Below are 21,900 nucleotides of genomic sequence, written 5' to 3'. Positions count from 1 at the left end.
GAAATATAATAAAACTTCCGTGATCAGTTTTTATAAACAAATATGAAGTGGAGGGAAATTTATTCTCTAATTTTTCATGCACTGTCTTTTCATCTCAAATCTCTAGAGATACATGAAGATACAAAATGAAAATAAGGCCAGTTGGGAACTCACTAAATTATATATGGGAATCAGTTACACAGAGGAACTTATAAATTGTAGAGACAGGTGGTGTGCTTAAGGGAATAAAGTAAATCCAAGGCTTAGCATCAATCATGAGCCTGTACAAGCAAACCAGACACACTGGCACTGCTCAGCTGTGAGGAGCCTAAGCCCCTCACAGAGCCTAGGCCAATTCTAGGAGCTCATGGTGGTTTGGGGAACAGCTGGGATTTAGGCTAGCTAGGGCAAGCTTCACCAGCAATGGATTTTTTTTTTATTCTGCAGTAAAATAGAGCACCCACCCAAATTACCTGAATGATGTTTACAAAAGGAGGTAGGGAGTCGGTTCCTAATATTTCAACTCAATCTGTGTTTGATTCCTAATGATGGTAATTCTGTGACATTGAAAAAGTTACTTAACCTCTCTGAGCTCCAGCTTTTCAGCTGTAAAATAGATGAGATGGTGTGAGAATTACGAAGGTAAACTATGACTCTTTAGCACAGTGTTTGGGACATTGTAGTCAGTACTTACTACTAGTTAGGAGTCCTATCTCTACTACCGCTGCTAGTGCTGTCATGACTACTATCAGTAGTAGAATTATTAAGTGCTGGATAGTGCATCATTATATATCACCTCATTTACTCCAAGCTACAATTCTCTGAGCGGGGTACCATTACCCCCATTTCACCGAGGGGCAGATATCCTAAAATGGTAGAATGATTGTTCTTTCTAATCTAGTTTAGGGATAGGAATGTCACTTTCACTAAAGGTCAAGGGGCTGGCAGGGGGGGGGAGTGTTTCCCTGATGGCCCAGTGGTAAAGAATCTGCCTGTGATGCAGGAGATATAAGTTTGATCTCTGGTTCAGAAAGATCCCCTGGAGAAGGAAATGGCAACCCAGTCCAGTATTCTTGCCAGGAGAAGACACGGGAGCCTGGTGGGGCCATGGGGTCATGAGAGTTGGACACAACTGAGTGACTAAACCACCAAGGAGGTGGGCAGATTTATTCTGCAAACCAAGGTGCCTTCTCTCTGAAAAGATGCTTGGTCTATAAGCGCCCTCCCACTGACTGAGTGAAGAGCAGACAATTTGAAGGTGATGAATCATGAGTTTGTATCTCGGAGACAGCTCCTCCAGCCTCCGATCAGTCAAATCACGTGTACTTTGGCCCCGTCCCTTGGACGGCCAGTCATGCGGGGGGAGCTCCTTGGAGCACCACAGCCTGCTAGAATGTAACGGTTTCCTATCTGCTTTCTTTTCAGACCTCCGTGCTGCACATGTGTTCTCTTTTCCACGCATTTATCTTTGCTCAGCTCTGGACCGTATATTGCGAACAAAGTGCCGTGGCTACGAATGTCCAAAGTCAGAATGAATTCAGCTTCACAGCGATCCTGACAGCGCTAGAGTTCTGGAGTAGGGTGACCCCCAGCATCCTTCAGCTGATGGCCCATAACAAAGTGGTGAGTTCACAGATGGGGTCCCCCTCTTGGATAGAATCTCAAAACGTGTAAGCACTCTTAGTCCTCACATTACATGCTTTTTAAAGACCTCAGTTGTAATACTATGTAAATAGATGTGAATTTCTACGTGAAAAACAGTAGAAAAAATACATATTCTACATGTATAATAATTTTGATGAAAAGCAAAGCAAACAAGTAAATTCAGTTAAAACAGTGTTTGTTTTCTCTGCCTAGTGGCAAAGAAAATGTATGTGAAACTTCTACCTTTACACGGTGTCTTGTTCTATAAAGTCAGAGAGTTAGGAAGGATTTTATATTATTTTTGGATTCTAAGGCAGTTTGGGAAAACTATAGTCAATTAAGAGCAGACTGACTGTATGTGTTAATTCCACTTAGGGTAAAAAGAGTTTCACCTTTTCGAGTTGCCCTCCGAGGGCCTAGGCTCAGTCTTTAAAGCCAGCTGCATTTTAATGTGGATGGTTTACCTTGGAAAAGAGCTGAGGTATGGCCAGCATGGGTCCATGTCATTGAACAAGCTTGGCTTAGTCCAGTGGAGTCAAGACTGGAGGGTATATGGGAGGACTTTCCAAAGGAGTCCTCTAGTTCAGTTTGCTGCTTTGAAGGAGGATTCTTAGCTGGGAAGGCAGCATCTAGTGTCTTGGTTATGGGCGTTTCATCAGTAGAATTCTTATCTGTGAAGGGCAAAGGGCCTGGAAGAACACCATAATGATAATTCCAATGTGCCCAGAAACCCAACGGTTCACTGCCCACAAAGACATTCCGGAATGGCTTTTGATTGATTGAATAATTAGCCTCAGAAACATTATCTTTTACTTATCATTGGAAAGGGGAATATCTTTTACTTTCAGTGAAGCACTCTCTTTAGAGAAGCAGATATTATTAAGCAGTTGTATCTGGAGGGAAGTGTTTTAATTCAGCTTAAAGGAAATTTATGTGAAAACTTTAGGGTGTGCAAACAGTTCTGACCACCACATAAATAATTATGTTTATTAGATGGCAGAGTTGGGGACTGAGGAAGCAGGTGGAGGTCAAATTTTCTATTCTGCTATTTTACAGACGATGAAACTGAGACCTTAAATTTAAACTAGAGATTCAGGGTTTCCTTCTATTGTCACTAGTTTTTTTTTTTTTTTTGGTACCATTAACACCTCTCCTCTAAATCTCTTTTAATATTCAAATGCTGGAAATGGATGTGTTACAGGTGAATCTTGTACAAATCATATTACAAATGAATTTGAATTAATTTTAAAGTCCAAAAATTTGGTTAAGCCAGTCTGGTAAAATCTCCCCTGGAGTGTTTAAAATCTAGCTATAGGGTTCTCTGATGAGAGATTATCATTTCTATTGTATTTTTGAACTGTCATAAATATGGCTGCCTTGTTCCATGGAGAACAAAGCCTCAAACACAGATGATGCAATAAATTAAACAACCTCTCCAAGTGGCGGAACTGTGGCGAAAGCATCAAGATGGAGAAAAGGACCTACGCCCAAGCGTTCTGCAGTTGGAAATGAAGGAAGCAGAAGCCATTTATCCTCTGGTGTGAATCGCAGCGTGGTACAGATTAGTGAGGTCAATACATGAATTCCGTTGGCAGCCCGAGTTAGATGAGCAAGGCATGACAATTGCAAAACCTCTGCAGTTTATAAAATCCAGTTTCTGGCTGAAGTTTTAGAGATGAATAAATACCATTCCTTGTGGTCCTGTCTGGTTGTTGTGCAGAAAGTCCTCATGGGCACAGGGTATGGGTTTTTCTGTGGCTGCAGACTGGGAGTGGAATTGATTTTCATATTTGTTGTTTCAGATGGTAGAAATGGTGTGTCTCCATGTGATTAGTTTAATGGAGGCATTGCAAGAATGCAATTCAACAATTTTTGTCAAGGTAGGAAATTCTTACGATTTTTATAGACCTTTACTTGCTTCTAAAAACAAATGTGGATTTATCTTGAATGTACCTTCTGAAGAGGAAAATAAAACTGATTTAATTTTTACATTCAAAGTTGAGGCTGGAGGAATCATATTACAACCTTCACTAAATAGTTATTATGTAATTTTTGCTCTTGCTTCACCACTGTGACCAATTGTAGCTGGGTTAGATATGTTGCACCGTGATTGCATGCAGCACAAGTAATTAAAATATTACCGAAAATGTTGATCTGGAAATGACCATGGAGTCATATAAATTGTTTGGTGGAGCCTCATCTTGCAAGATATTCAGAAAACCAAGGAAAATAGTCTGTCATTGTTTGACTTGTTAGCTGATGCTTTTCTCAAAGATAAATTAATTTATCTAATTTTTATCTAAGCTTATCTATTTATCTAATTTAGTTTCTAATATTACTATTCTAAATTATTGTACAGTGTATGTAAGTAATTCAAGTATTTGTTATTTATTCAGGAACATGAGAAACATCCTAGTGTGATAAAAAGATAAAAGAGCAAAGGAGAATGTGGTTTCTTAATCACTTTCTCTTCTTATTTCCCTTCTTTTTCCTTTCCATCTCTCTATCTCACTGATTCTTTGTCCTTCCTCTTCTTGTACCACTTTTTGGCCTTCCATTTCTGTATTCCATTATCTCAGGCACCATCACCACCACCCTCACCCCCCACCATGGAGTGCCTCAGCTTGGAACCTTTTAACTTCTTATTTTCACTCTTTTTTTGACTCCCTTCAATTAAGGACACTTGTCAAGTTAGCTCACACAGAGCTGTGAATTAACTGGATTATCTAGGTGAATCCTAGAGTCCCTAAATGCAATCAGTGTACCCTTATAAGATGGATACACAGGAAAGAGGAGATGAAAAATGGGACCGTGACTTGGGATGATATAGCCAAAGCCAAGGAAGGCCTGGGGCCACCAGCAGCTGGAAGATACATGGGATAGGATCACCTATAGGGTCTCTGGTTAGAGAATAGCCCGCAACCACCTGGATTTTAGACTTCTTGTTTCCAGAACTGTGAGATTAAAAATTGCTGTTCTTGTAAGCCATCCAGTTTGTGGTGATTTATTATAGAGCCCTGGGAAACTAAGACCCTAACTCTGCTTCACTGAACTTCTTTTTTCAAACAAGATGCATAAACAGCGCATTTTTAGGGAAAACTTGACTGTTACCAGGAAACTTCGAAGCAGTTGGTTCAAATGGAATAGATATAGCTTATCTAGCTTAACAGTCAATAGCAAATGTCAACATTATAAGAGAAACTATATGACTGACACTTGGATGATCATATCTGATTTTAGTTTTTACAGCTTTATGAAAGTATAATTTATAGACTGAAAAGTACACACATTTAAAATGTACAATTTGGTATCTTTATATCACATATATGATGCCCATGAAACCGTCACCAAGGTCAAGGTAATGACTGTAGTCCTTACTCTCTAAAGTTTTCTCTTCCACATTTGTTAATCTCTGTTCCGCCACGTCCTGTATCCCCACCTCCTCATCCCCAGGCACCTTCTAATCTGCTTTCTGTCATAATAGCTTAGTTTCATATTCTAGAATTTCATATAAATAAATTTATATAGTAGTTAAACTTCTTTCTCCTTCTTTCATGCAAAATAATTATATTGCGATCAATCCATGTTACATGTATCAGTAGATTATTTATTTTATGTCTGAGTAGTATCCATTATATGGATATAACACATTTCATTTATCCATTCATCAGTTAATGGACATCTGAGCTGTTTCCAAAAGTTTGAGGCTATTAAAAATAAAGCTTACTCATGAATACATGTACGTAAGTCTTTGTGTAGTCATAGGCTTTCATGTATGTTGGATAAATAGTGAGGAGTTGAATTGCTGGGCCATGTGATATGTGTATAACTTTTAAAGAAATTGGCAGACTGTCTTTCCAAAGTGATTGTACCCTGTTACATTCACACCAGCAGTATGCATCCCAGTGCCTGTACATCTTCATCAACACTTAATGTAGTTAATCTTTAATTTTAGTCATTCTAAGAACTGTGTAGTGGTGTCTGATCATGGTTTTAAATTGCATTTTCCTATTGGCAGATGATCCTTGACATCTTTTTGTGTGCTTATTTGCTATCTGTACATCTGCATGGTAGAATATCTTTTAAAATTATTTGTCCATTTAAAAAAAAATCAAGTTGGTTTTTTTTTCTTATTATTGTTCAGATACAAGTCCTTTATCAGATATGTCATTTGCAGTGATTTTTTTCTGTGTTTGTTGTTTCATTGTCTTCATAGTGACTTTTGAAGAGCAGAAGGTCCTAATTTTGATGAAGTACCATTTATCAAATTTTTCTTTTATTAACTATGCTTTTGGTGGTGTATTGAAGAAAACTTTTGCCTAATCAAAGACAGAGTTTTGTTTGTATTTTCTTCTAGGTGTTATATATGTTTTCTTCTAGGTGTAAGTTTGTATTTATGATCCATTTTCAGTTAACTTTTGTATGTGTGTGGTTTGGATTGAGGTACTTTTTATGTGTATAGATATCCAGTTATTTCAAGATTGTTAAAAATTCTATCCATTGAATTACATTTGCACTTTTGTCAAAAATCAATTGACCATTTATATGTATGGTTCTATTTCTGGATACTCAATTCAGCTCTATTGATCTGTTAGTCTTTCTTTGACCACACTGTCTAGGTTACCATAGCTTTCTAATGTGCCTTGAAATCATGTAGTGTTAGTCCTCTGAATTTCTACATCTATTTCAAAGTTGTTTTGGCTATTCTACATCTGTTGCATTTCTAGATACATTTTAAAATCAACTTATCAATTATTACACAAAGCCTACTGGGAATGTGGGTTGCATTGAATGTATAGATCACTTGAAGGAGAATTGAGATATTAGCAATATTGAGTCTTCCAATCCATGAACACAGTGTATCACTCTATTTATGTCTGCATTGACTTTTCTCAGCAATATTTTATAATTTTCCATATATGGACCCAGAGTATTTTGTCGAATTTATCCCTAAGTGTGTTATCCCTAGTAGTACAGATGGTAAAGCATCTGCCTGCAATGCAGGAGACCTGGGTTTGACCCCCTGGATCGGGAAGATCCCCTGGAGAAGGAAATGGCAACCCACTCTAGTATTCTTGCCTGGAGAATCCCATGCAGAGAAAAGCCTGGTGAGCTATAACCCGTGGGGTCACAAAGAGTCAGACACAACTGAGTGACACACACACACACACACACACAAGCGTGTAATAATTTTATAGTCTTATAAATAATGTTTTTTGCATTAAAATTTTCATTTTATTGTTACTATTTATAAATAGTAACTGATTTATATAACTGATTTATAAATAACTCTAACTGATTTATACCTTATATCCTGCAACCTATTAAACTCATCTATTAGTTCTGGTAAACTCATCTATTAGTTTTCTTGCAGATTTCATCAGATTTTCTATTTAGACAATTATGACATGTGCAAATAGAAGCAGTTTTCTTTCATTCTTTTGGATTTTTATAGTTTTAATTTCTTTTTCTTTTCCCTCTGCTCTGGCTAAATCCTCTAGTAAAAGTTGGATAGAAGCCATGATAGTTGAAAACCTTGTCTTGTTCCTAATCTCAGGAAGAAAGCATTCATTAAATATAAACGTTAGCTGTTAGTTTTTCATAGATACCTTTGTCAGATTGAGCAAGTGTCTCTTCTCTTCCTAGTCTGCTAAGAACTTTTGTCAGGAATAGATGTAGACTTTGTCAAATGCTTTCTCTATGCCTATTGAGGTAGTCATTAAATTTTTCTTTTTTGACTGTTAACAGTGAGTTTCAGGGATTGAGTTTTTGAATGTTAAACCAACCTTATATTCCTGGGACAAACCATTTGGTCTTGATGTATTGTTCTCTTATATATTGCTGAATTCTATTTGCTAAGTCTTTAAAATAATTTTTTGCATCAGTGTTTATGTGGGATACTGGACTATAATTTTCTTTCCTTGTGATAAACTATATTTTGATTTTGGTATCAGGGTAATGATGGCCTTATAGCACAAATTGGGAATTATTCCTTTTCTATTTTCTGGAAAAGTTTGTGTAGGTTTGGTGTTATTTTTTTCCCTTAAGTATTTGGTCATATTCACCAATGGAATTGCCTGAGCTTGGAACTGTCTTTTCAGGAGGGTGTTAAACTTCAATTTTTTTAACAGATATAGGGCTGTTTAAGTTATCTGCTTATTTGTGAGTGATCTTTGACAGTATGTGCCTATCAAAGAATTTGTCCATTTCATCAAAATAGTTGATCTTATTGGCATGAACTTACTCAGAATATTCTCTTATTATACTTTTAATATTTGTAGGATCTGTTGTTATGCCACCTCTTTCATTTCTGGTAATGGTGATTTGTGACCTTACTTTTTTTTTCCTAGTTAGTCTGAATAAAGGTTTATCAATTTTAGTGAGCTTTTAATTTAAAACAGTGACTACAGTAATCAGCTTTTGCTTAGTTTTCACTGGTATTCTCTATAGTTTTTGTTTCATGGATTTCTGTTTTTATCATTTTCTTTCTTCTATTAGCTTTAAATTTCACTTGCTCTTCTTTTTCTTATCTCTTAAGGTAGTAGTGGAATTCACTGATTTGAGATTTTTATTCTTTTGTAACAAGAGATTACTGCTATGAATTTCCATCTAATCACTGGTTTAACTGCATCCTACAGTTTTGTAGTTGTGTTCTCATTTTTGTTCAGTTCAAAATGCTTTCTATCTTCCCTTTTGCTTTCTTTTTGGACCCATTGCTTATTTAGAAGTTTATAATTTAGTTTTTAAATAATTAAGGCTTTTCTAGAGATTTTCTGTTCTGGAGTTTTTTAGTTTAATCACATTGTGATCAGAGAACATAGTTTGTATAATTTGACTCGTTTTTAATTTTTTGAGGCTTGTTTATGGCCCAGAATATTGTCTGTCTCGGTGAGTGCTTTGTGTTCACTAGAAAAGAATATGTCTTCTGCTGTTGTTGAACACAGTTTCCTTTGTCAGTTGGGTCAAGCTTCTTGACAGTGCTGTTCAATTTTTTTTCATGTCCTTTGTTCTTTTTCTATCTGCTTAGTCTATCAATTATTGAGAAAGGGGTATTGAAATATCTCCCTAATTTATCTTTTCAAATCTACCAGTTTTTGTTTCACATATTACACAGCTATTATTAGGTGCATAAATGTTTAGGATTGTTTTATCTTCTTAGTGAATTGAATTTATGAAATAGTTCTCTTTAACTTAGTAATATCTTTGGTAATAATAGAGGCAGTCCAATTTTATTTTGATGGGTGTTAGGACTGTATTTTTTTCTATCCTTTAACCTATTTGTGTCTTTATAGTTAAAGTATATTTCTTACAGGCAGCATATAGTTGGGTGTTGCACTTTTTAAAAATCCAATCTGACAATCTCTTTTAATTGGGTTTTTTAAACCATTTTTACTTAATGTGTTTTGCGATATTATTTGGCTTAAAACATCTTGTTATTTGTTTTGTATATTTCCCACATGTTCTTTGTCCTTTATTCCCTCTTATTCTACCTTCTTTTTGACTGATTAAGTTTTTGATGATTAAATTTTGGATATAATTTCTTCTTTTTGGTCTAGTTTCTCAAGGGGAAAGCTGAGATCACTAATTTGAGTACCTTTTTCTATCCAGCTGTCAGTGTTTAGTGCTCTAAGTTTCCTCCTAAGTACTGCTTTAGCTGTATTCCTCTGAATTTTTATATATTCTCATCTTCATTCAGTTCAAAGTAATTTCAAATTTCCCTTTTCACCTCTTTGACCCATGGGTTATTTAAGTGTGTTTTTCAGTTATCTTATTAGTTCTCTGTCTTAGTTGCTGTTGTTTTAGTGGTTGACTTAGAGTTAATAGTCTACATTTTTAACAACCCAATCTACCTTCAAATAATAATACACCACTTCATATATATAATGAGAATGCAGAACAGTATAGTTCCATTTTCAGTCTTTGTGCTGTTATTGTCATCCAGTTTACTCCTACATATGTTACAAAGCAAACCACAAGTTTTTTTTGCTTGAAACAGTTACCTGTTAAAGCAGTTTAAAGTTTTCTATTTGCGATAATTGCCGTATTTGCACTTTTCAGTTTTATTTGTTCCTTTCTATAGAATTAAACTTCCATCTTCCTTCTGTCCAAACGACTTTCTTGTGTAGTTCTGCTGAAGCTTAATTCCTCCAACTTTTCTATATCTGAGAAAGTCTTTACTTTGCCTTCATTTTTGAAAATATTTTCACTGGATCTTGAGTTTAGGTTAAAGGTTTTTTCCCTAGTATTTTAAAGATGCTATTCATCTACTATCTTCTTACTTCCATTATTTCTAAAAAGAAATCTTTGTCATTCTTGTATTTTTTTCTATATATAATATGTCTTTTTTCTTAGACTGCTTTTAAGATTTTTTTCCCTTTACCATTGTTGTTAAGTAACTTGAAGATGATATGCCTTGGTGTAGCTTTCTTCATGTTTCTTGAGCTTGCGTTTGTTCAGTTTGAAAAAGTATCAGCTATTGTGTCTGTAAAGTTTTCTTCTAGACCTCTATTCAACATACTCGGTATTTCCTCTACCTTCTCAACTGTATTGAATATAGTTATAATAACTGTTTCAATGTCCTTATTTGCCAGTTCTGTTATCTATGTCACTTGGGGGGTCTTTTCCAGTTGCCTGAGTTTTCTTCTCATTTGGGGACCCATTTCCCTGCTTCTTAGTATGTCTGGTAATTTCTTATTGGATTCTTGACATTTCGAATTTGACTTTTGGGGTGCTATTTTTTATTCCTATAAGTATTTTTATAATTCCTATAAGTATTCTTGAGTATATTCTATGATAGAGTTAAATTGCTTAGAAAGAATGCTATGCCTTTGAGACTTGGTGTTAAGCTTTGTTTGGTGGGATTGGGGCAGCAGTTTGTATAGGGTTACCATTTCTTCACTGTCCAGGTAATATCCTTCTGAGTACTCCGCGTTCTAATAATTTGCAAGAACAGAAATCTAACGATTTCCATTTGCAAGTGAAAATCTAATTTCCACTCTAACTAGTGGGAACACAAACTATTGCTATGTGATAACCAGGGATTTTCCCCTCTAATCTTTTTAGGTTATTTTTTCTTTAGCCTTGAATAGTTTTCTCATGTGTGTATACTGGTCAGTATTCAGCTGAAGACTCAAGGGAAACCCTTCAGATCTTCAGCGAATTAGTTGGTGTGCTCTCTCTCTGTCTCTCTCTCTCTCTGTACAGCTGTCTCCTTTCCGCTAGTCTGCCTTACAAACTTTAGCTCCCTGGGCCTTTCTAGTCTCCTCACTCCACTTCCTCACCTCCTGAAGGCTGCCAGACTGCCTGGGCTCCTCCTGCCTCTGTACTGCCTGAAAATGCTTTCTAGGCAGTGACTTGTGATAATCGCAGGGCTCACCTTGTCTGGCCTCACTGATCACTCTCCTGCACTGTTGACAATTAATGTCTGAAAACCATTGCTTCATACCCCTCACCTGGAATTTTAATTTTGTTTTAGACAGGAGTGTAAATCTGGTCTTTGTTACTCCACCTTGGCTGAAAGAGGAAGTTATATGACTCATTTTATTTTGAGGACTAGAACAAGCATGGAATGAAATGAATGTAATCCAACAATTAGAAACCTTCAATGTATCCCATAGCATAAACTAAGATAAGAGGAAGACTATTACTTTTATTTTGGTGAAAAACAACCTATTTTTTTTAAAACGTCCTTTGGTTTTCCAGATATTGTTTCTGGAGAACAACAACAACAACAAAATACCAACCAATTTTATTATAACATTATAGAGCTCAGAATAAATTATATCTAATTCTAACTGACAGCTTTGTTGGAGCCACTAGCAAAAGAGTACTGAAATGAATCTTATTCAATAAAGTCAATTAGCATTCCTGAAATAGGATGACTGCTGGGTTGTATAATGCTGTCCTTCACAATGAACTTTAACCTGATGCTTTCAGTCAGGTGATCCATAAATAACAGATCTGAAGGCTCTGTGCAAGCATGTTTAGAATCTTTTGGTCATGTGTTAGATCAATGGGGAAATAAGAGAGACACTTCTAAAATCAGCCTCAGTGTCCCCCTTGATTCCCTCATACAGACCCTTAGCCCCAGGGGCAACCCTGAGAAAGACATCCCCCCAGCAGCAGAGGACTCAGTGTTCCCTGGTCCTTAGTCTCTCAGGATTCTTAACAAGAGAGGTTAGTTCAGGTATTCCCCAAATATCAAGAGGCAGGCGAGCTTGCTTCTATATTAAATGGGTCAAAAGACAATAAAAGTCTATAGGCATTAGGGCCCTCAGGGCTTGTTTTTGCCCTGCAGATATTAGGGAGGAGGCGGTTAGACTAATTTATTTATTCCTGTTCTGGATGTCCCCATGAGCCAGTCCTCTTATATGCCAGAGAGCACAGCCTTATCTGGCATCAACCTTTGTAATCCCACAATTTTATTATGAGGATTGAGGGCGGGGGAGACAAGCGAGGGTGTTATTTTCTGAAAGTTTGATCACAGCTATCAGAAGTCCAATCATAACTTCTGGGACACACCATACTTCATTTCTAAACACAGTAGTTACATTACAGACAGAGACTTAAATGGCTGCAATATAAATATTGTGTTTAGGAGTAAACATCAGTGAAGTCAAATTAGCAAGTTGTATGCATCTATAGAAGGTTGAAGGCTTCCCTGTGGCTCAGATGGTAAATAATCTGCCTGCAATGTGGGGGACCCAGGTTCAATCCCTGGATCAGGAAGATCCCTGGAGAAGGGAATGGCAGCCCACTCCAGTATTCTTGCCTGGAGAATCCCTTGTACAGAGGAGCCTGGCAGGCTACAGTCCATGGTGGTGTGAAGAGTTGGACACGGCTGAGTGAGTGACACTTCTGCTTTCATAGAAGGTTGAAAGCATAAAAACAGCCAGATGCAGCCTTAGGAACAGAAGCACAGAGAGGAAACATGATTTATCACTTCGCCAAGTTAATTTTTTAATGGTTTGATGAATTAGATGAGACTAGCAGCTATAGCCATGACTAGTGAACAGAGAGGGCATTTAAATGCTATCCCCCATCCCAGCAGGCTCTCATTTTGGTTCTCTTGTTTTCTTCATTGCCTTGCTGTTCTCCACTTGGCCCAGGCTAACTTTTAATCTTGTCCTCAATCCAAAGAGCAAACTAGTTTTCAGACCCCCACAGGTTGTCTCTGAGGACAGCATCCTTCTCCATCCCAGAATCCACGCGGGTCTTACCTGGACCATGAGGGCTGCCTTCACACTGGGCCCTGGGCTCCATTCTCCATGTCCTTCCTCTGGTCTGTAGACTGCTGCCATAGTGAGCTTGCTGGGTCACAGTTCTTCTCGTGGTAAATGAGGCTTTCCTCATCAGAAATTGTATTGAATTTGAAATCAGATCCAAACCTCCTTATGTGGCATCCTAGATCATCTGTGGGTGGATGTTGAGAGGCCCCACCTTGCTCTTCTAAACTTCTTTTTCATGGCCCTCTCCTAAGAACCTCACCCTTCAGCATCTCATGAACCCCGCTGCCTCCTCACCTCTTGGCATTCTCCTGCCTCTAGGCTTTGCTTCCCTCTTGTCAGTTTGCTAGGCTGCTGGGTCCTACAGATTGGATGACTTAAGTAACAGAAATATACTGTCTCATGGTTCTGGAGACAAGAAGTTATGAGATCAAGGTGATGCCAGGGCTGATTCCTTCCGAGGCTGTGAGGGAGCATCTGTCCCAGTCTCTCCCCTGGCTCCTGGGGATTTGCTAGCCGTCTTTCCTTGGCTTGTAGATCTCTGCTTCATCTTCATGTGGCATTCTCCCTGTGTGTGTGTCTTTGTCCGGATCTCCCCCTTTTTATAAGAATACTAGTCATGATCAGAGAAGGAGAAATATTGTATGACATTCCTTATATGTGGAATCTTAAAAGAAATGATACAAATGAACTAACATCCAAAACAGAAAGAGACTCAGATTTAGAGAATGAACTTATGGTTGCCCAGGGAATGGGTTGGACAGAGGGATAGTGAGGGTGTTTGGGATGGACGTGTACACACTGCTATATTTTAAATGGATAACCAACAAGAATCTACTGTGGAGCACAGGGAACGCGCTCAGTGTTATGTGGCAGCCTCGCTGGGAGGCAAGTTTAGGGGAGAATGAATCTATGTATGGGTGAGCCCCTTTTCAGTTCACCTGAAACTATCACAACATTGTTAATTGGCTATGCCCGATACAAAATAAAAAGTTAAAAAAAAAACAAGGAGATGCACAAAAAAAGAACACTAGTCATATTGAATTAGGATTCACCCCTACTCCAGAATGACCTCATCTTAACTCACAGAATCTTCAATGACCCCGTTTCCAAATAAGATCACATTGGAGGCTATGTGGGCTAAGACTACAACAGCTTCACGCGAGGACACAATTCAGTCCACATCTACTCTGCTCTATTGGAGGAGGGTCAGAAGAAGCATGGAGTGAAATGATATGATCCATTTGAGCTCATTTCACAATCTAAGCAGCCCGGAAATAAACTAGTATTTCCAAATTTATTAGATCATTGCCTTCCTTTCCCACTGAACTAGAGTTCTGTGGAACACAATTTGGGAAACACTGTGTTCTGTCCCTGACTTCAGGATTTATGAAGCCACCAGTGTTGACTTGTGTTCAGAAGAGCTGAAGTGTGGTGAGAGACCAAAGCAAAGGATAGCCGCTGCTGGAGGCACTCTGGCAGGGCACCTATGACCTCCTAGGAAGGGCCTCAGGGCAAACCAGAGACAGTGAAGGGGCATGGAGGGTACGCCAGGCGCCTGGGGTTTGAGAGTCTCACTCTGGGCCAGAGCAGGGGCCTACTTCTCACCTGCCAAAGAACCCACACTGTTGAAACCCCTGCCCCAGCTCACCCTTGCTGTGTTTCACAAGTCACCGCCAGGCAACCTCAGGGCTTGTCTTTTTCTATCACTAAAGCATTTTAACTGCTTCTCAGTGATGTTTTATATTTTTGGAATATAACCGCTTTACAATGCTGTGTTAGCTTCTACTGTACAGTAAAGTGAATCAGCTATAAGTATCCATATATCCCCTCCCTCTTGATCCTACTTCCATCCCCGCCGCCATCCCACCGCTCGTCATCACAGAGCAGCGAGCTGAGCTTCCTGCGCTATACAGCAGCTTAACGCTAGCTGTCTATGTTACACATGGTCGTGTATGAAAGGGTTTCCCTGGTGGCACAGTAGTGAGAAATCCACCTGCCAAGCAAAGGACCCATGGTTCCGTCCCTGGGTTGGAAAGATCCCCTGGAGAAGGAAATGGTAACCCACTCCCGTGTGTATTCTTGCCTGGGAAATCCCAGGGACAGAGGAGCCTGGCAGGCCGCAGTCCATGATGTTGCAAAGAATCAGACACGACTTAGCAACTGCGCATGAGTATATGAAAACAGAAATGTAGATCAGTGGAACGAGATAGAAAGCCCAGAGATAAACCCATGCACCTGTGGTCACCTTATCTTTGACAAACAAGGCAGGAATACACAATGGCGTGAAGTAAGCCAGTGATATTTTCTTAACGACTGCAGGCAGATAGCATCACCATGCTACTTGTAGACACAGTTCTGAAGATCCCATGGAGAAAATGCTATTTCAAGAAAGTGAGGATTTAATCAAATAAATACACATTTAATTTCCCGTGCTTGGTAGCTTTCAAGAGACAATCAGTCATTTACTCTAAAGTGTGTGGTTCAGGCGCTCATGGGGCACTTATTAACCTCCAAATGCCACGAGCTCAGCAGGGTTTGGCCTCCGAGAGACAGCTGTCTGATAGCAGTAACTCTGCAGCTAGGGCCCACATCCTTTTGTGATGTTAAAGGGATTCTGTGTGCTCGCTCTGCCTCGCAGTAAGCACAGCTATGTGGGAGAATGCAGGACAGTCATAATGGGCCTTCTGTGTCTCTCCATACAGCTCATACCTATGTGGTTGCCAATGATTCAGTCAAATATCAAGGTAAGTCACCCCTGGGTGGCCTGGAAGCTCACTTCCCTCCAAAGAGGCTCATTACATTCATAGGGCTCCACCATGCTCCACTCACTTCCTGTTTGTGGTCCCTGGGGGCTAATAATGCAGGAGACCCTGTGGACCAGGTAAGGAGCATGTGGCTGAGGTGACAGCAAGAGCCGATATCCTACTACTCATCATTGATGAAAGGAGAGGGGGAAGATCCCAGAGCTAGACAAGGCTCCGTTATTGACTAGATAGAATACAGCTGAGAAGCGACTCTGCCTTCAGTGGATACCCTTGGGATCTGGTCCCAGGCATGTCCAGTGCTATTTCCTGGCCACCAAGTTTGACTTTTTGTCATGGGAAGAATTATATTAAGAAAAGATAGCATTGAGTGAATGATAGAATTGAACAAGAGGGGACTTGCCCACGCCTCTGCCGTTTTTACATAAGAGGAAACACAGGATCAGAAAGAAGAGTAATTTGGACAGGGCCACCAGCCAGGAAGCAGAAGACTGAATGTATTTCTCACTGCCAGGCCCCACGTTGAGTGCTGCATTGTCACTGTGGGGCCAGACATACTCCACGGCTGGGAGTGTAGTTACTGGGGCCTAGTATTAAGATGGTGGTGCTAACCACCCACTCCATCCAAAACTGGGTCCTATCTAACAGGCACTAGGAGTGTCACAGGAGAAGATGGAAGTCTTTTTGCTGGATCTCCTCTCAGAGTTGGGATGGGATGCTCATGGAAGCAAAGGAAGAGACTTCAGGGGGGCCTAGACCCCAAGGGAGAAATATAGCTGCCAGCTATAACCACAGGCTTTGAGTCCTGGTTCATGGCATTGCTGCTGTTGGTGGCCACCGGTAAGCCCAATGGCTTTGCTGAAAACCTCATTGGAACAGTAGCTTCTGTTGTGAAAATTGCTTAGACTTCCACCCCGAGGCATTCTGCACTGCCCTCCTCCCTGTGTGGTGGTCATCTGTGGCAATTTGACATGGCCCAGAGTGCTGAGAGGAGGCCAGCAGAACTTGATGAAAGGCTAGGAAAAAGAAGAAAAACTTACAACTTGGGTCCTTCCAGTGCATGAACTTGAGAGCAGAAAGACTATAATCGTGATTAAGATGTCCCAAGCACTTACTGTGTGCCAAGTTCTGTTCTGTGCCAAGTTCTGTTCTGTTCAAAAACCCCGTCAGATGAGTGTTATGAGCCCTACCTTGTCCACGAGCAAATCCAAACACAGATCATAAACTTTGTTCCCTAAGTTGTTCACAGAGGAGGAGCCAGGATTTGAACCCAGGGAGCCTGGCAGCAAAGCCTTCAACGACAGGTGCTCATAGTCAACAGCTCCTGGGGTCAAGTCTAAGTGTCAGCCCGCACGCTGGAGTTGCAGAGCATCAGTCTAGACGGGAAAGGCATCATTTGGGTAGATTTGGGCCGGGTGGGCTCTAAGGACATGATACCAGCCCACACCCCTTGCCCTGAGCGCCGCCACAGTTGAGAGCGGGCCTTCTTCAGGCCAGTCAGTCCCCATGCCACATGTAAGTTCCACCTGCAGAAGGAGCCCAGGCCAGCACTCCCCGGGTGGATGGGGAACCTCAGGAGGAGAGACACTAAACTGCCTGTTCTCGCCCCTTTCTTGACAGCACTTGTCCGCGGGACTCCAGCTCCGCCTCCAGGCCATTCAGAACAACGTGAACCACCACAGCCTCAGGACGCTGCCGGGCTCCGCCCAGAGCAGCGCCGGCCTGGCCGCCCTGCGCAAGTGGCTGCGCTGCACCCAGTTCAAAATGGCGCAGGTGGAGATCCAGTCCTCGGAAGCCGCCTCTCAGTTTTATCCTCTCTGAGCGGACTCCACGGCCCTCAGTGTCAACACTCTGGTTTAGCAATAATGGGTTTCCAAACAAAACAATTCGATCCAAGCAGGCTGGGGAACATATTGGTACTGTACATTCTCTTTCTAGTTTAGTAAAAAGACGTGCGGAGGCCGGAGAGTGCCACAATGACGCTTTCTTGCTATACATTTCTGATGAATCCTTGGGCTATCTGATTAAGTGTTTCCTTACATTATTTTTTAAAAAAACCAAATCATTTTTCTTTAACTAACTTCTATTTTTTTTAAGAAAAAAAAAAAAAAATAGACTGGTGGGTACTCACAGAAAAGTTGTATAAGTCCCCCTGTTGCTATTTTTGATGATAGAGAATAAATAGGGTTTTTGAAACCTTTGTAGTGTTTTTTCTTAAAATCCACTCTTGGCAATGCAATAAAAAAAAAAAGAAAAAAAAAAAAAAAACGTCACCATAAGCCAGTGACACTTGACTGAAGCTTTTTTGTCACTATCCTGGGAGAAGCGGCAGCTTGCAAGGATCATTACAAAGTGCACTTAGAAATTAGGTGGTTAAACTGTGCCAATCGTTTCCTTTGTTTCCTAATGTCATTTTCCAGGACTGTCCAGTACGTTTTGATTATTTTTAAGACTAGGTTTTTCAGCTCATTCGTTCTAGGCTGTACTTTCTTGTATGCTTTATGATGACCACTTTAGTTTTGTGAATAATAAATTTTATTCTTTTGTTAACACTTGTATACAATTCAATTTAAAACTGTAGACTGCATACTGGACCATACGACTCCCCACGCTGGCACAGAACACTGCACCTGGAGCTACATTTCATAAAACAGAATTTTAATAGTGTAAGAGCACCAAGATTTCTCAGCACTTATACTTAGCGTTTGACTGTGCATTCACAAATGATATTTCTCTTCTCTATCCCTGTAATGCACTGACTAAAAGAATACTTAATATACATTTAAGCTGTATATTGACATGCTATTAAATGCATTTTTTATTATCTTTGTGAGCCTGGGGTTTTTTAAAATCAGTTTATAGAGCTAGGGGTTAGTTCCCGACAACCATTTCTTCTAAACTTTTAAAATGTATAACCTCTCTTAACAGTGAGTACAATTTTAAGAGGAGAAGGCTTTCTTTAAGATCATTTGGTGAGAGGAATACCCAATGTATTTGAAGTCCCTTCTCTTGGAGGAACTTTGAGGGCTTGAAACTTTTTTATTTACATTAGTTCTGAAGAAGTTTCTCTTTTCTTCTGGGAAGTCTGATGTCTTAATGCTTCTCGGGGGAAAACATGTCCTCAAATATTTAAGTACTTTGCAGGAGTTCTGGAAAGATAGAGTGTCAGATCTCCATTCTTATGAAAACTTACGGGGAACAAATAGGTCCCTAGAATAAGTGTATAGAAATGATTATTCTTCATATTTTGCTAATGAACTCTTGAAAAGGGCCTTTTCGAGTCAGAATTCTCCTCTGTCCCAGTCGTGCTTGGTTATGCTTCTGTGCACATTATGTCTTGTATTATGAAAACTCGTGCATGTACTTATCTCGTGTGTAAACTGTGACAGCTCTGAGGGTGTGTCCTGTCTATGTCCCTAAGGTTTGGCATGTAGCGCGTGTTTAATTAATGTCTAGTGAATTGAATGGATTTGATTAAAGCAGCAGGTCTTTCTTGAGCCACCCAGTGGGCTCAGCAAGGGCTAAATTGTGATTTTCTAATTTTTCTGCAAGGATTCCTGGAGGGGGTTACAGAAATGGCCAGAGCAGGAGGCCCTGGCTGCTTTCCCTGGGGTTTAACTGACTTCCTATCTGGGCTCAGCTGTAGACCCAGCTCCTTAGAGTCCTGAGCCCACGCTGCCACAGGCAGCCAGGATCTTGGTGGCCCAGTCCTCCCAGAGTCATCCAGGCTACTTCTCCAACTCCATTTCCTTGAGTGAACTGCCTCGATTTCCCTTGTATTCGCACCCCCCTTCAAGGGCTGGAGATGACTCCTTAACTCAGCCCTCTTAACTGGGTCCCTTCTAATGCTTCCCGCTATCCAGACCTATTTCCTTCACACCAGTTACAACCTGGTGACTTGGTCCCACTTTGGCAGGTCTCCTTCCTTGCCCCTCAGACTTGTGTGACTGACCCGAATACTGTCTCTGCTGGGACCCTGCCGCTTCTCCGGCCGACAGAGACCAGCAAGTTTCTCTGGCTTACAACTCCCTCCTTCCCACTTCATTACCCAGAATCCCTATCTTTTTTTGTTATGTCATTGTGTTAATCTCTCCAGCAAGTGGGGCTCAGGTACTTGGAAGAGAAAAGCCAGGAAAAGAAAGAACAGGTGGAAGTTTAGCAGGATTGGGTCCTTACAAGGAGAAGGAGAAGCCATTCACCTGGGTCAGGAGTCAGACAACTACAGCCCACACCTGTTTTTGTAAAAAGTCTAATGAAACACAACCACACCATCCATTTGCATATTGTCTACGGCTGTGTTTGTGCTAGTACAACAGCAGAAGTGAAGGATCGTGACAGAGACCGTATGGTCCTGAAAGCCTAAATTATTTACCATCTGACCCCTTTACAGAAAGTCCCCTGACCCCTGGCCTAGGTGAAGGTCACCGAGGAGCACTGAGTTGAACCCTTGCATGGGTGTATTTTCCCTAAAGCCTCAGGGTCTTTGAAATTGTATTATTAGTGTTTCCTCATCTGTGAAATGTGGACAATGACACATTCTACCTCATGGGGTTGTTGAGATGATGAAATAAAAGAATGCAAGGAGCTTAGATCAATGCCTGGCACATGTTAAGCACTCAATGAAAAGTTATGTGTTATTGTTTTATATTCTCATGTTAAAGCCTGGAGAAGTAAGCCTACTTGTCCAAGGTCTTACCGCTAGTCAGAGGCAGAACTAGAACTTGACCCCAGGTTGCCAGACCCCAAGGATTGTGCTCTCAACCACTGCCCATGTTGGGTCCTGCGACCCCACACTCCAGCCCAGGGCGATGCCTCTAACAGCAGCACAGACGTCAGAGAGACTCCAATCCCAATTTGGCCAATGCTGAATATTGGCTTGGAGAAGGGCCAGGAGTCGATTGTTTCCCTTCCCTCACTGAATCCTACTCATTCCAGAGTGTGAACAGCACATTCTGAGATTCCCAAGGGTGGAATGGGCCAACATCTGCAAATGCATAGATTCCATGATTGTTTGCTGTGGGCACACCTCTTACTAGTTGGGTGACCTTGGACGAGTTACTAAGCCTCTCTGGACCTCTGTTTTGCCTTATCTGTAAAATGGAGCCGTCTACCATGGAAAGTGCAAATGAGTGGAGGACTGAGGTGGTGGTTGGGAGACTGTGCCAAACACTATGGACCTCCAAGAAGACCTGTGCCACCTTATGAAGACCACATGAGGGGACAGCTCACAGCTGCAGGCTCATTTGGGTTTTCCTTCAGCCAGTCCCTCAGAATCTAGACCTACAAGACCCACAGGAGCTGAAATTCACTCATTAACCAAGGATGTCCAGTCTTCATTGTATACCGTCTTTACAAGCGTGTCGTTCCGCCTGCAGTGGGATATTTTCAGCAACTCTCTTCCCCAAGAGTCTCATCTGAGGCCAAGGGATTGCAGCGTCTTTGTCTTCATTTCCAAGCAACAATAGGCCAATCAGATTGGATTGGCTCGGAGAAGATGTGTTATGCACCAGACTCTTTCGTGAGCTTGGACTCAAGGGCTTCTGGCATTAATTGGACAATGTAGATCATTTAATATACCTCTTTAATAGAATTAATGTGCAAATATGTATTTGGGGTATATGGGGTGTTTTAACAGTAATGATCTTAAGGAGCATGAAGGGAGCAATTGGAACACAATGAAATAGAACCAAGCTATGTTTTTTGAGAACTGAACCTTTTGGGAGAAAAAGGGTTACTAGTAAAAGGCTGGTCAGTCAGTTCCTTTCACTGACAGCAGTGAGCCTCTTGTGAAAGGAATTCCAGAGAGACCACAAAAGTTACCGTTTATTGAGCATCAGCTAGGTCCTAAGCACTTCACATACATTATCTTTACTCCTCTTAGCTCCTTCCTCCCCATGAGATAGGTGTTATTATCATTCCCAGTTTGCAGGTAAGGCAACGGATGCCCAGAAGTTAAATAACTCATCCAAGTCATACTACATACATAATTACATAATCAAGTCATGCTTCATACACACTGCATACATCAAGTCATACTACTGCAGGTGGCAGTAGTCGCATGAGGACCAAAATGCCATCTGACTTCAAGTCAGAGCTTCATTCAGTAAATGTTAATTTCTCTTTCCCCTCCCTGCCCCCCGCTTTTTATGGTTCTGGGCTCTTTTGGCTAAAATGTGCCAAGAGCATGGGGATACAAATCTGAGGGCTTCTTCTGAGGCAGCCCAGTCTTGTTAGTGTCTCTGTTTATTATTAATCATCTATAATAAATTTCTCTCAAGCCCGTGTCA

General features: G+C 40.6%; 1 protein-coding gene across 13 annotated transcripts in view; it reads left to right on the top strand.

The window, feature by feature from the left end:
- The window catches only part of UNC79 (unc-79 homolog, NALCN channel complex subunit), a 270,926-nt gene extending 249,026 nt beyond the window's left edge, over nt 1-21,900 (top strand). For all 13 annotated transcript variants that reach the window (XM_070477922.1, XM_020875952.2, XM_070477919.1 and 10 more), the window contains 4 exons: nt 1,405-1,602; nt 3,426-3,503; nt 15,554-15,595; nt 17,234-21,900. In XM_070477922.1, coding sequence (XP_070334023.1) covers nt 1,405-1,602; nt 3,426-3,503; nt 15,554-15,595; nt 17,234-17,434 — 519 coding nt within the window. In that variant the 3' untranslated portion in view covers nt 17,435-21,900. The remainder of the gene's footprint in view (nt 1-1,404; nt 1,603-3,425; nt 3,504-15,553; nt 15,596-17,233) is intronic.

The sequence above is a fragment of the Odocoileus virginianus genome, chromosome 16, assembly GCF_023699985.2.
Source record: "Odocoileus virginianus isolate 20LAN1187 ecotype Illinois chromosome 16, Ovbor_1.2, whole genome shotgun sequence".
Taxonomy (NCBI): Eukaryota; Metazoa; Chordata; class Mammalia; order Artiodactyla; family Cervidae; genus Odocoileus; species Odocoileus virginianus.
Note: the sequence above shows the minus strand (reverse complement) of the source record. Positions and strands in the feature narration are given on the sequence as shown.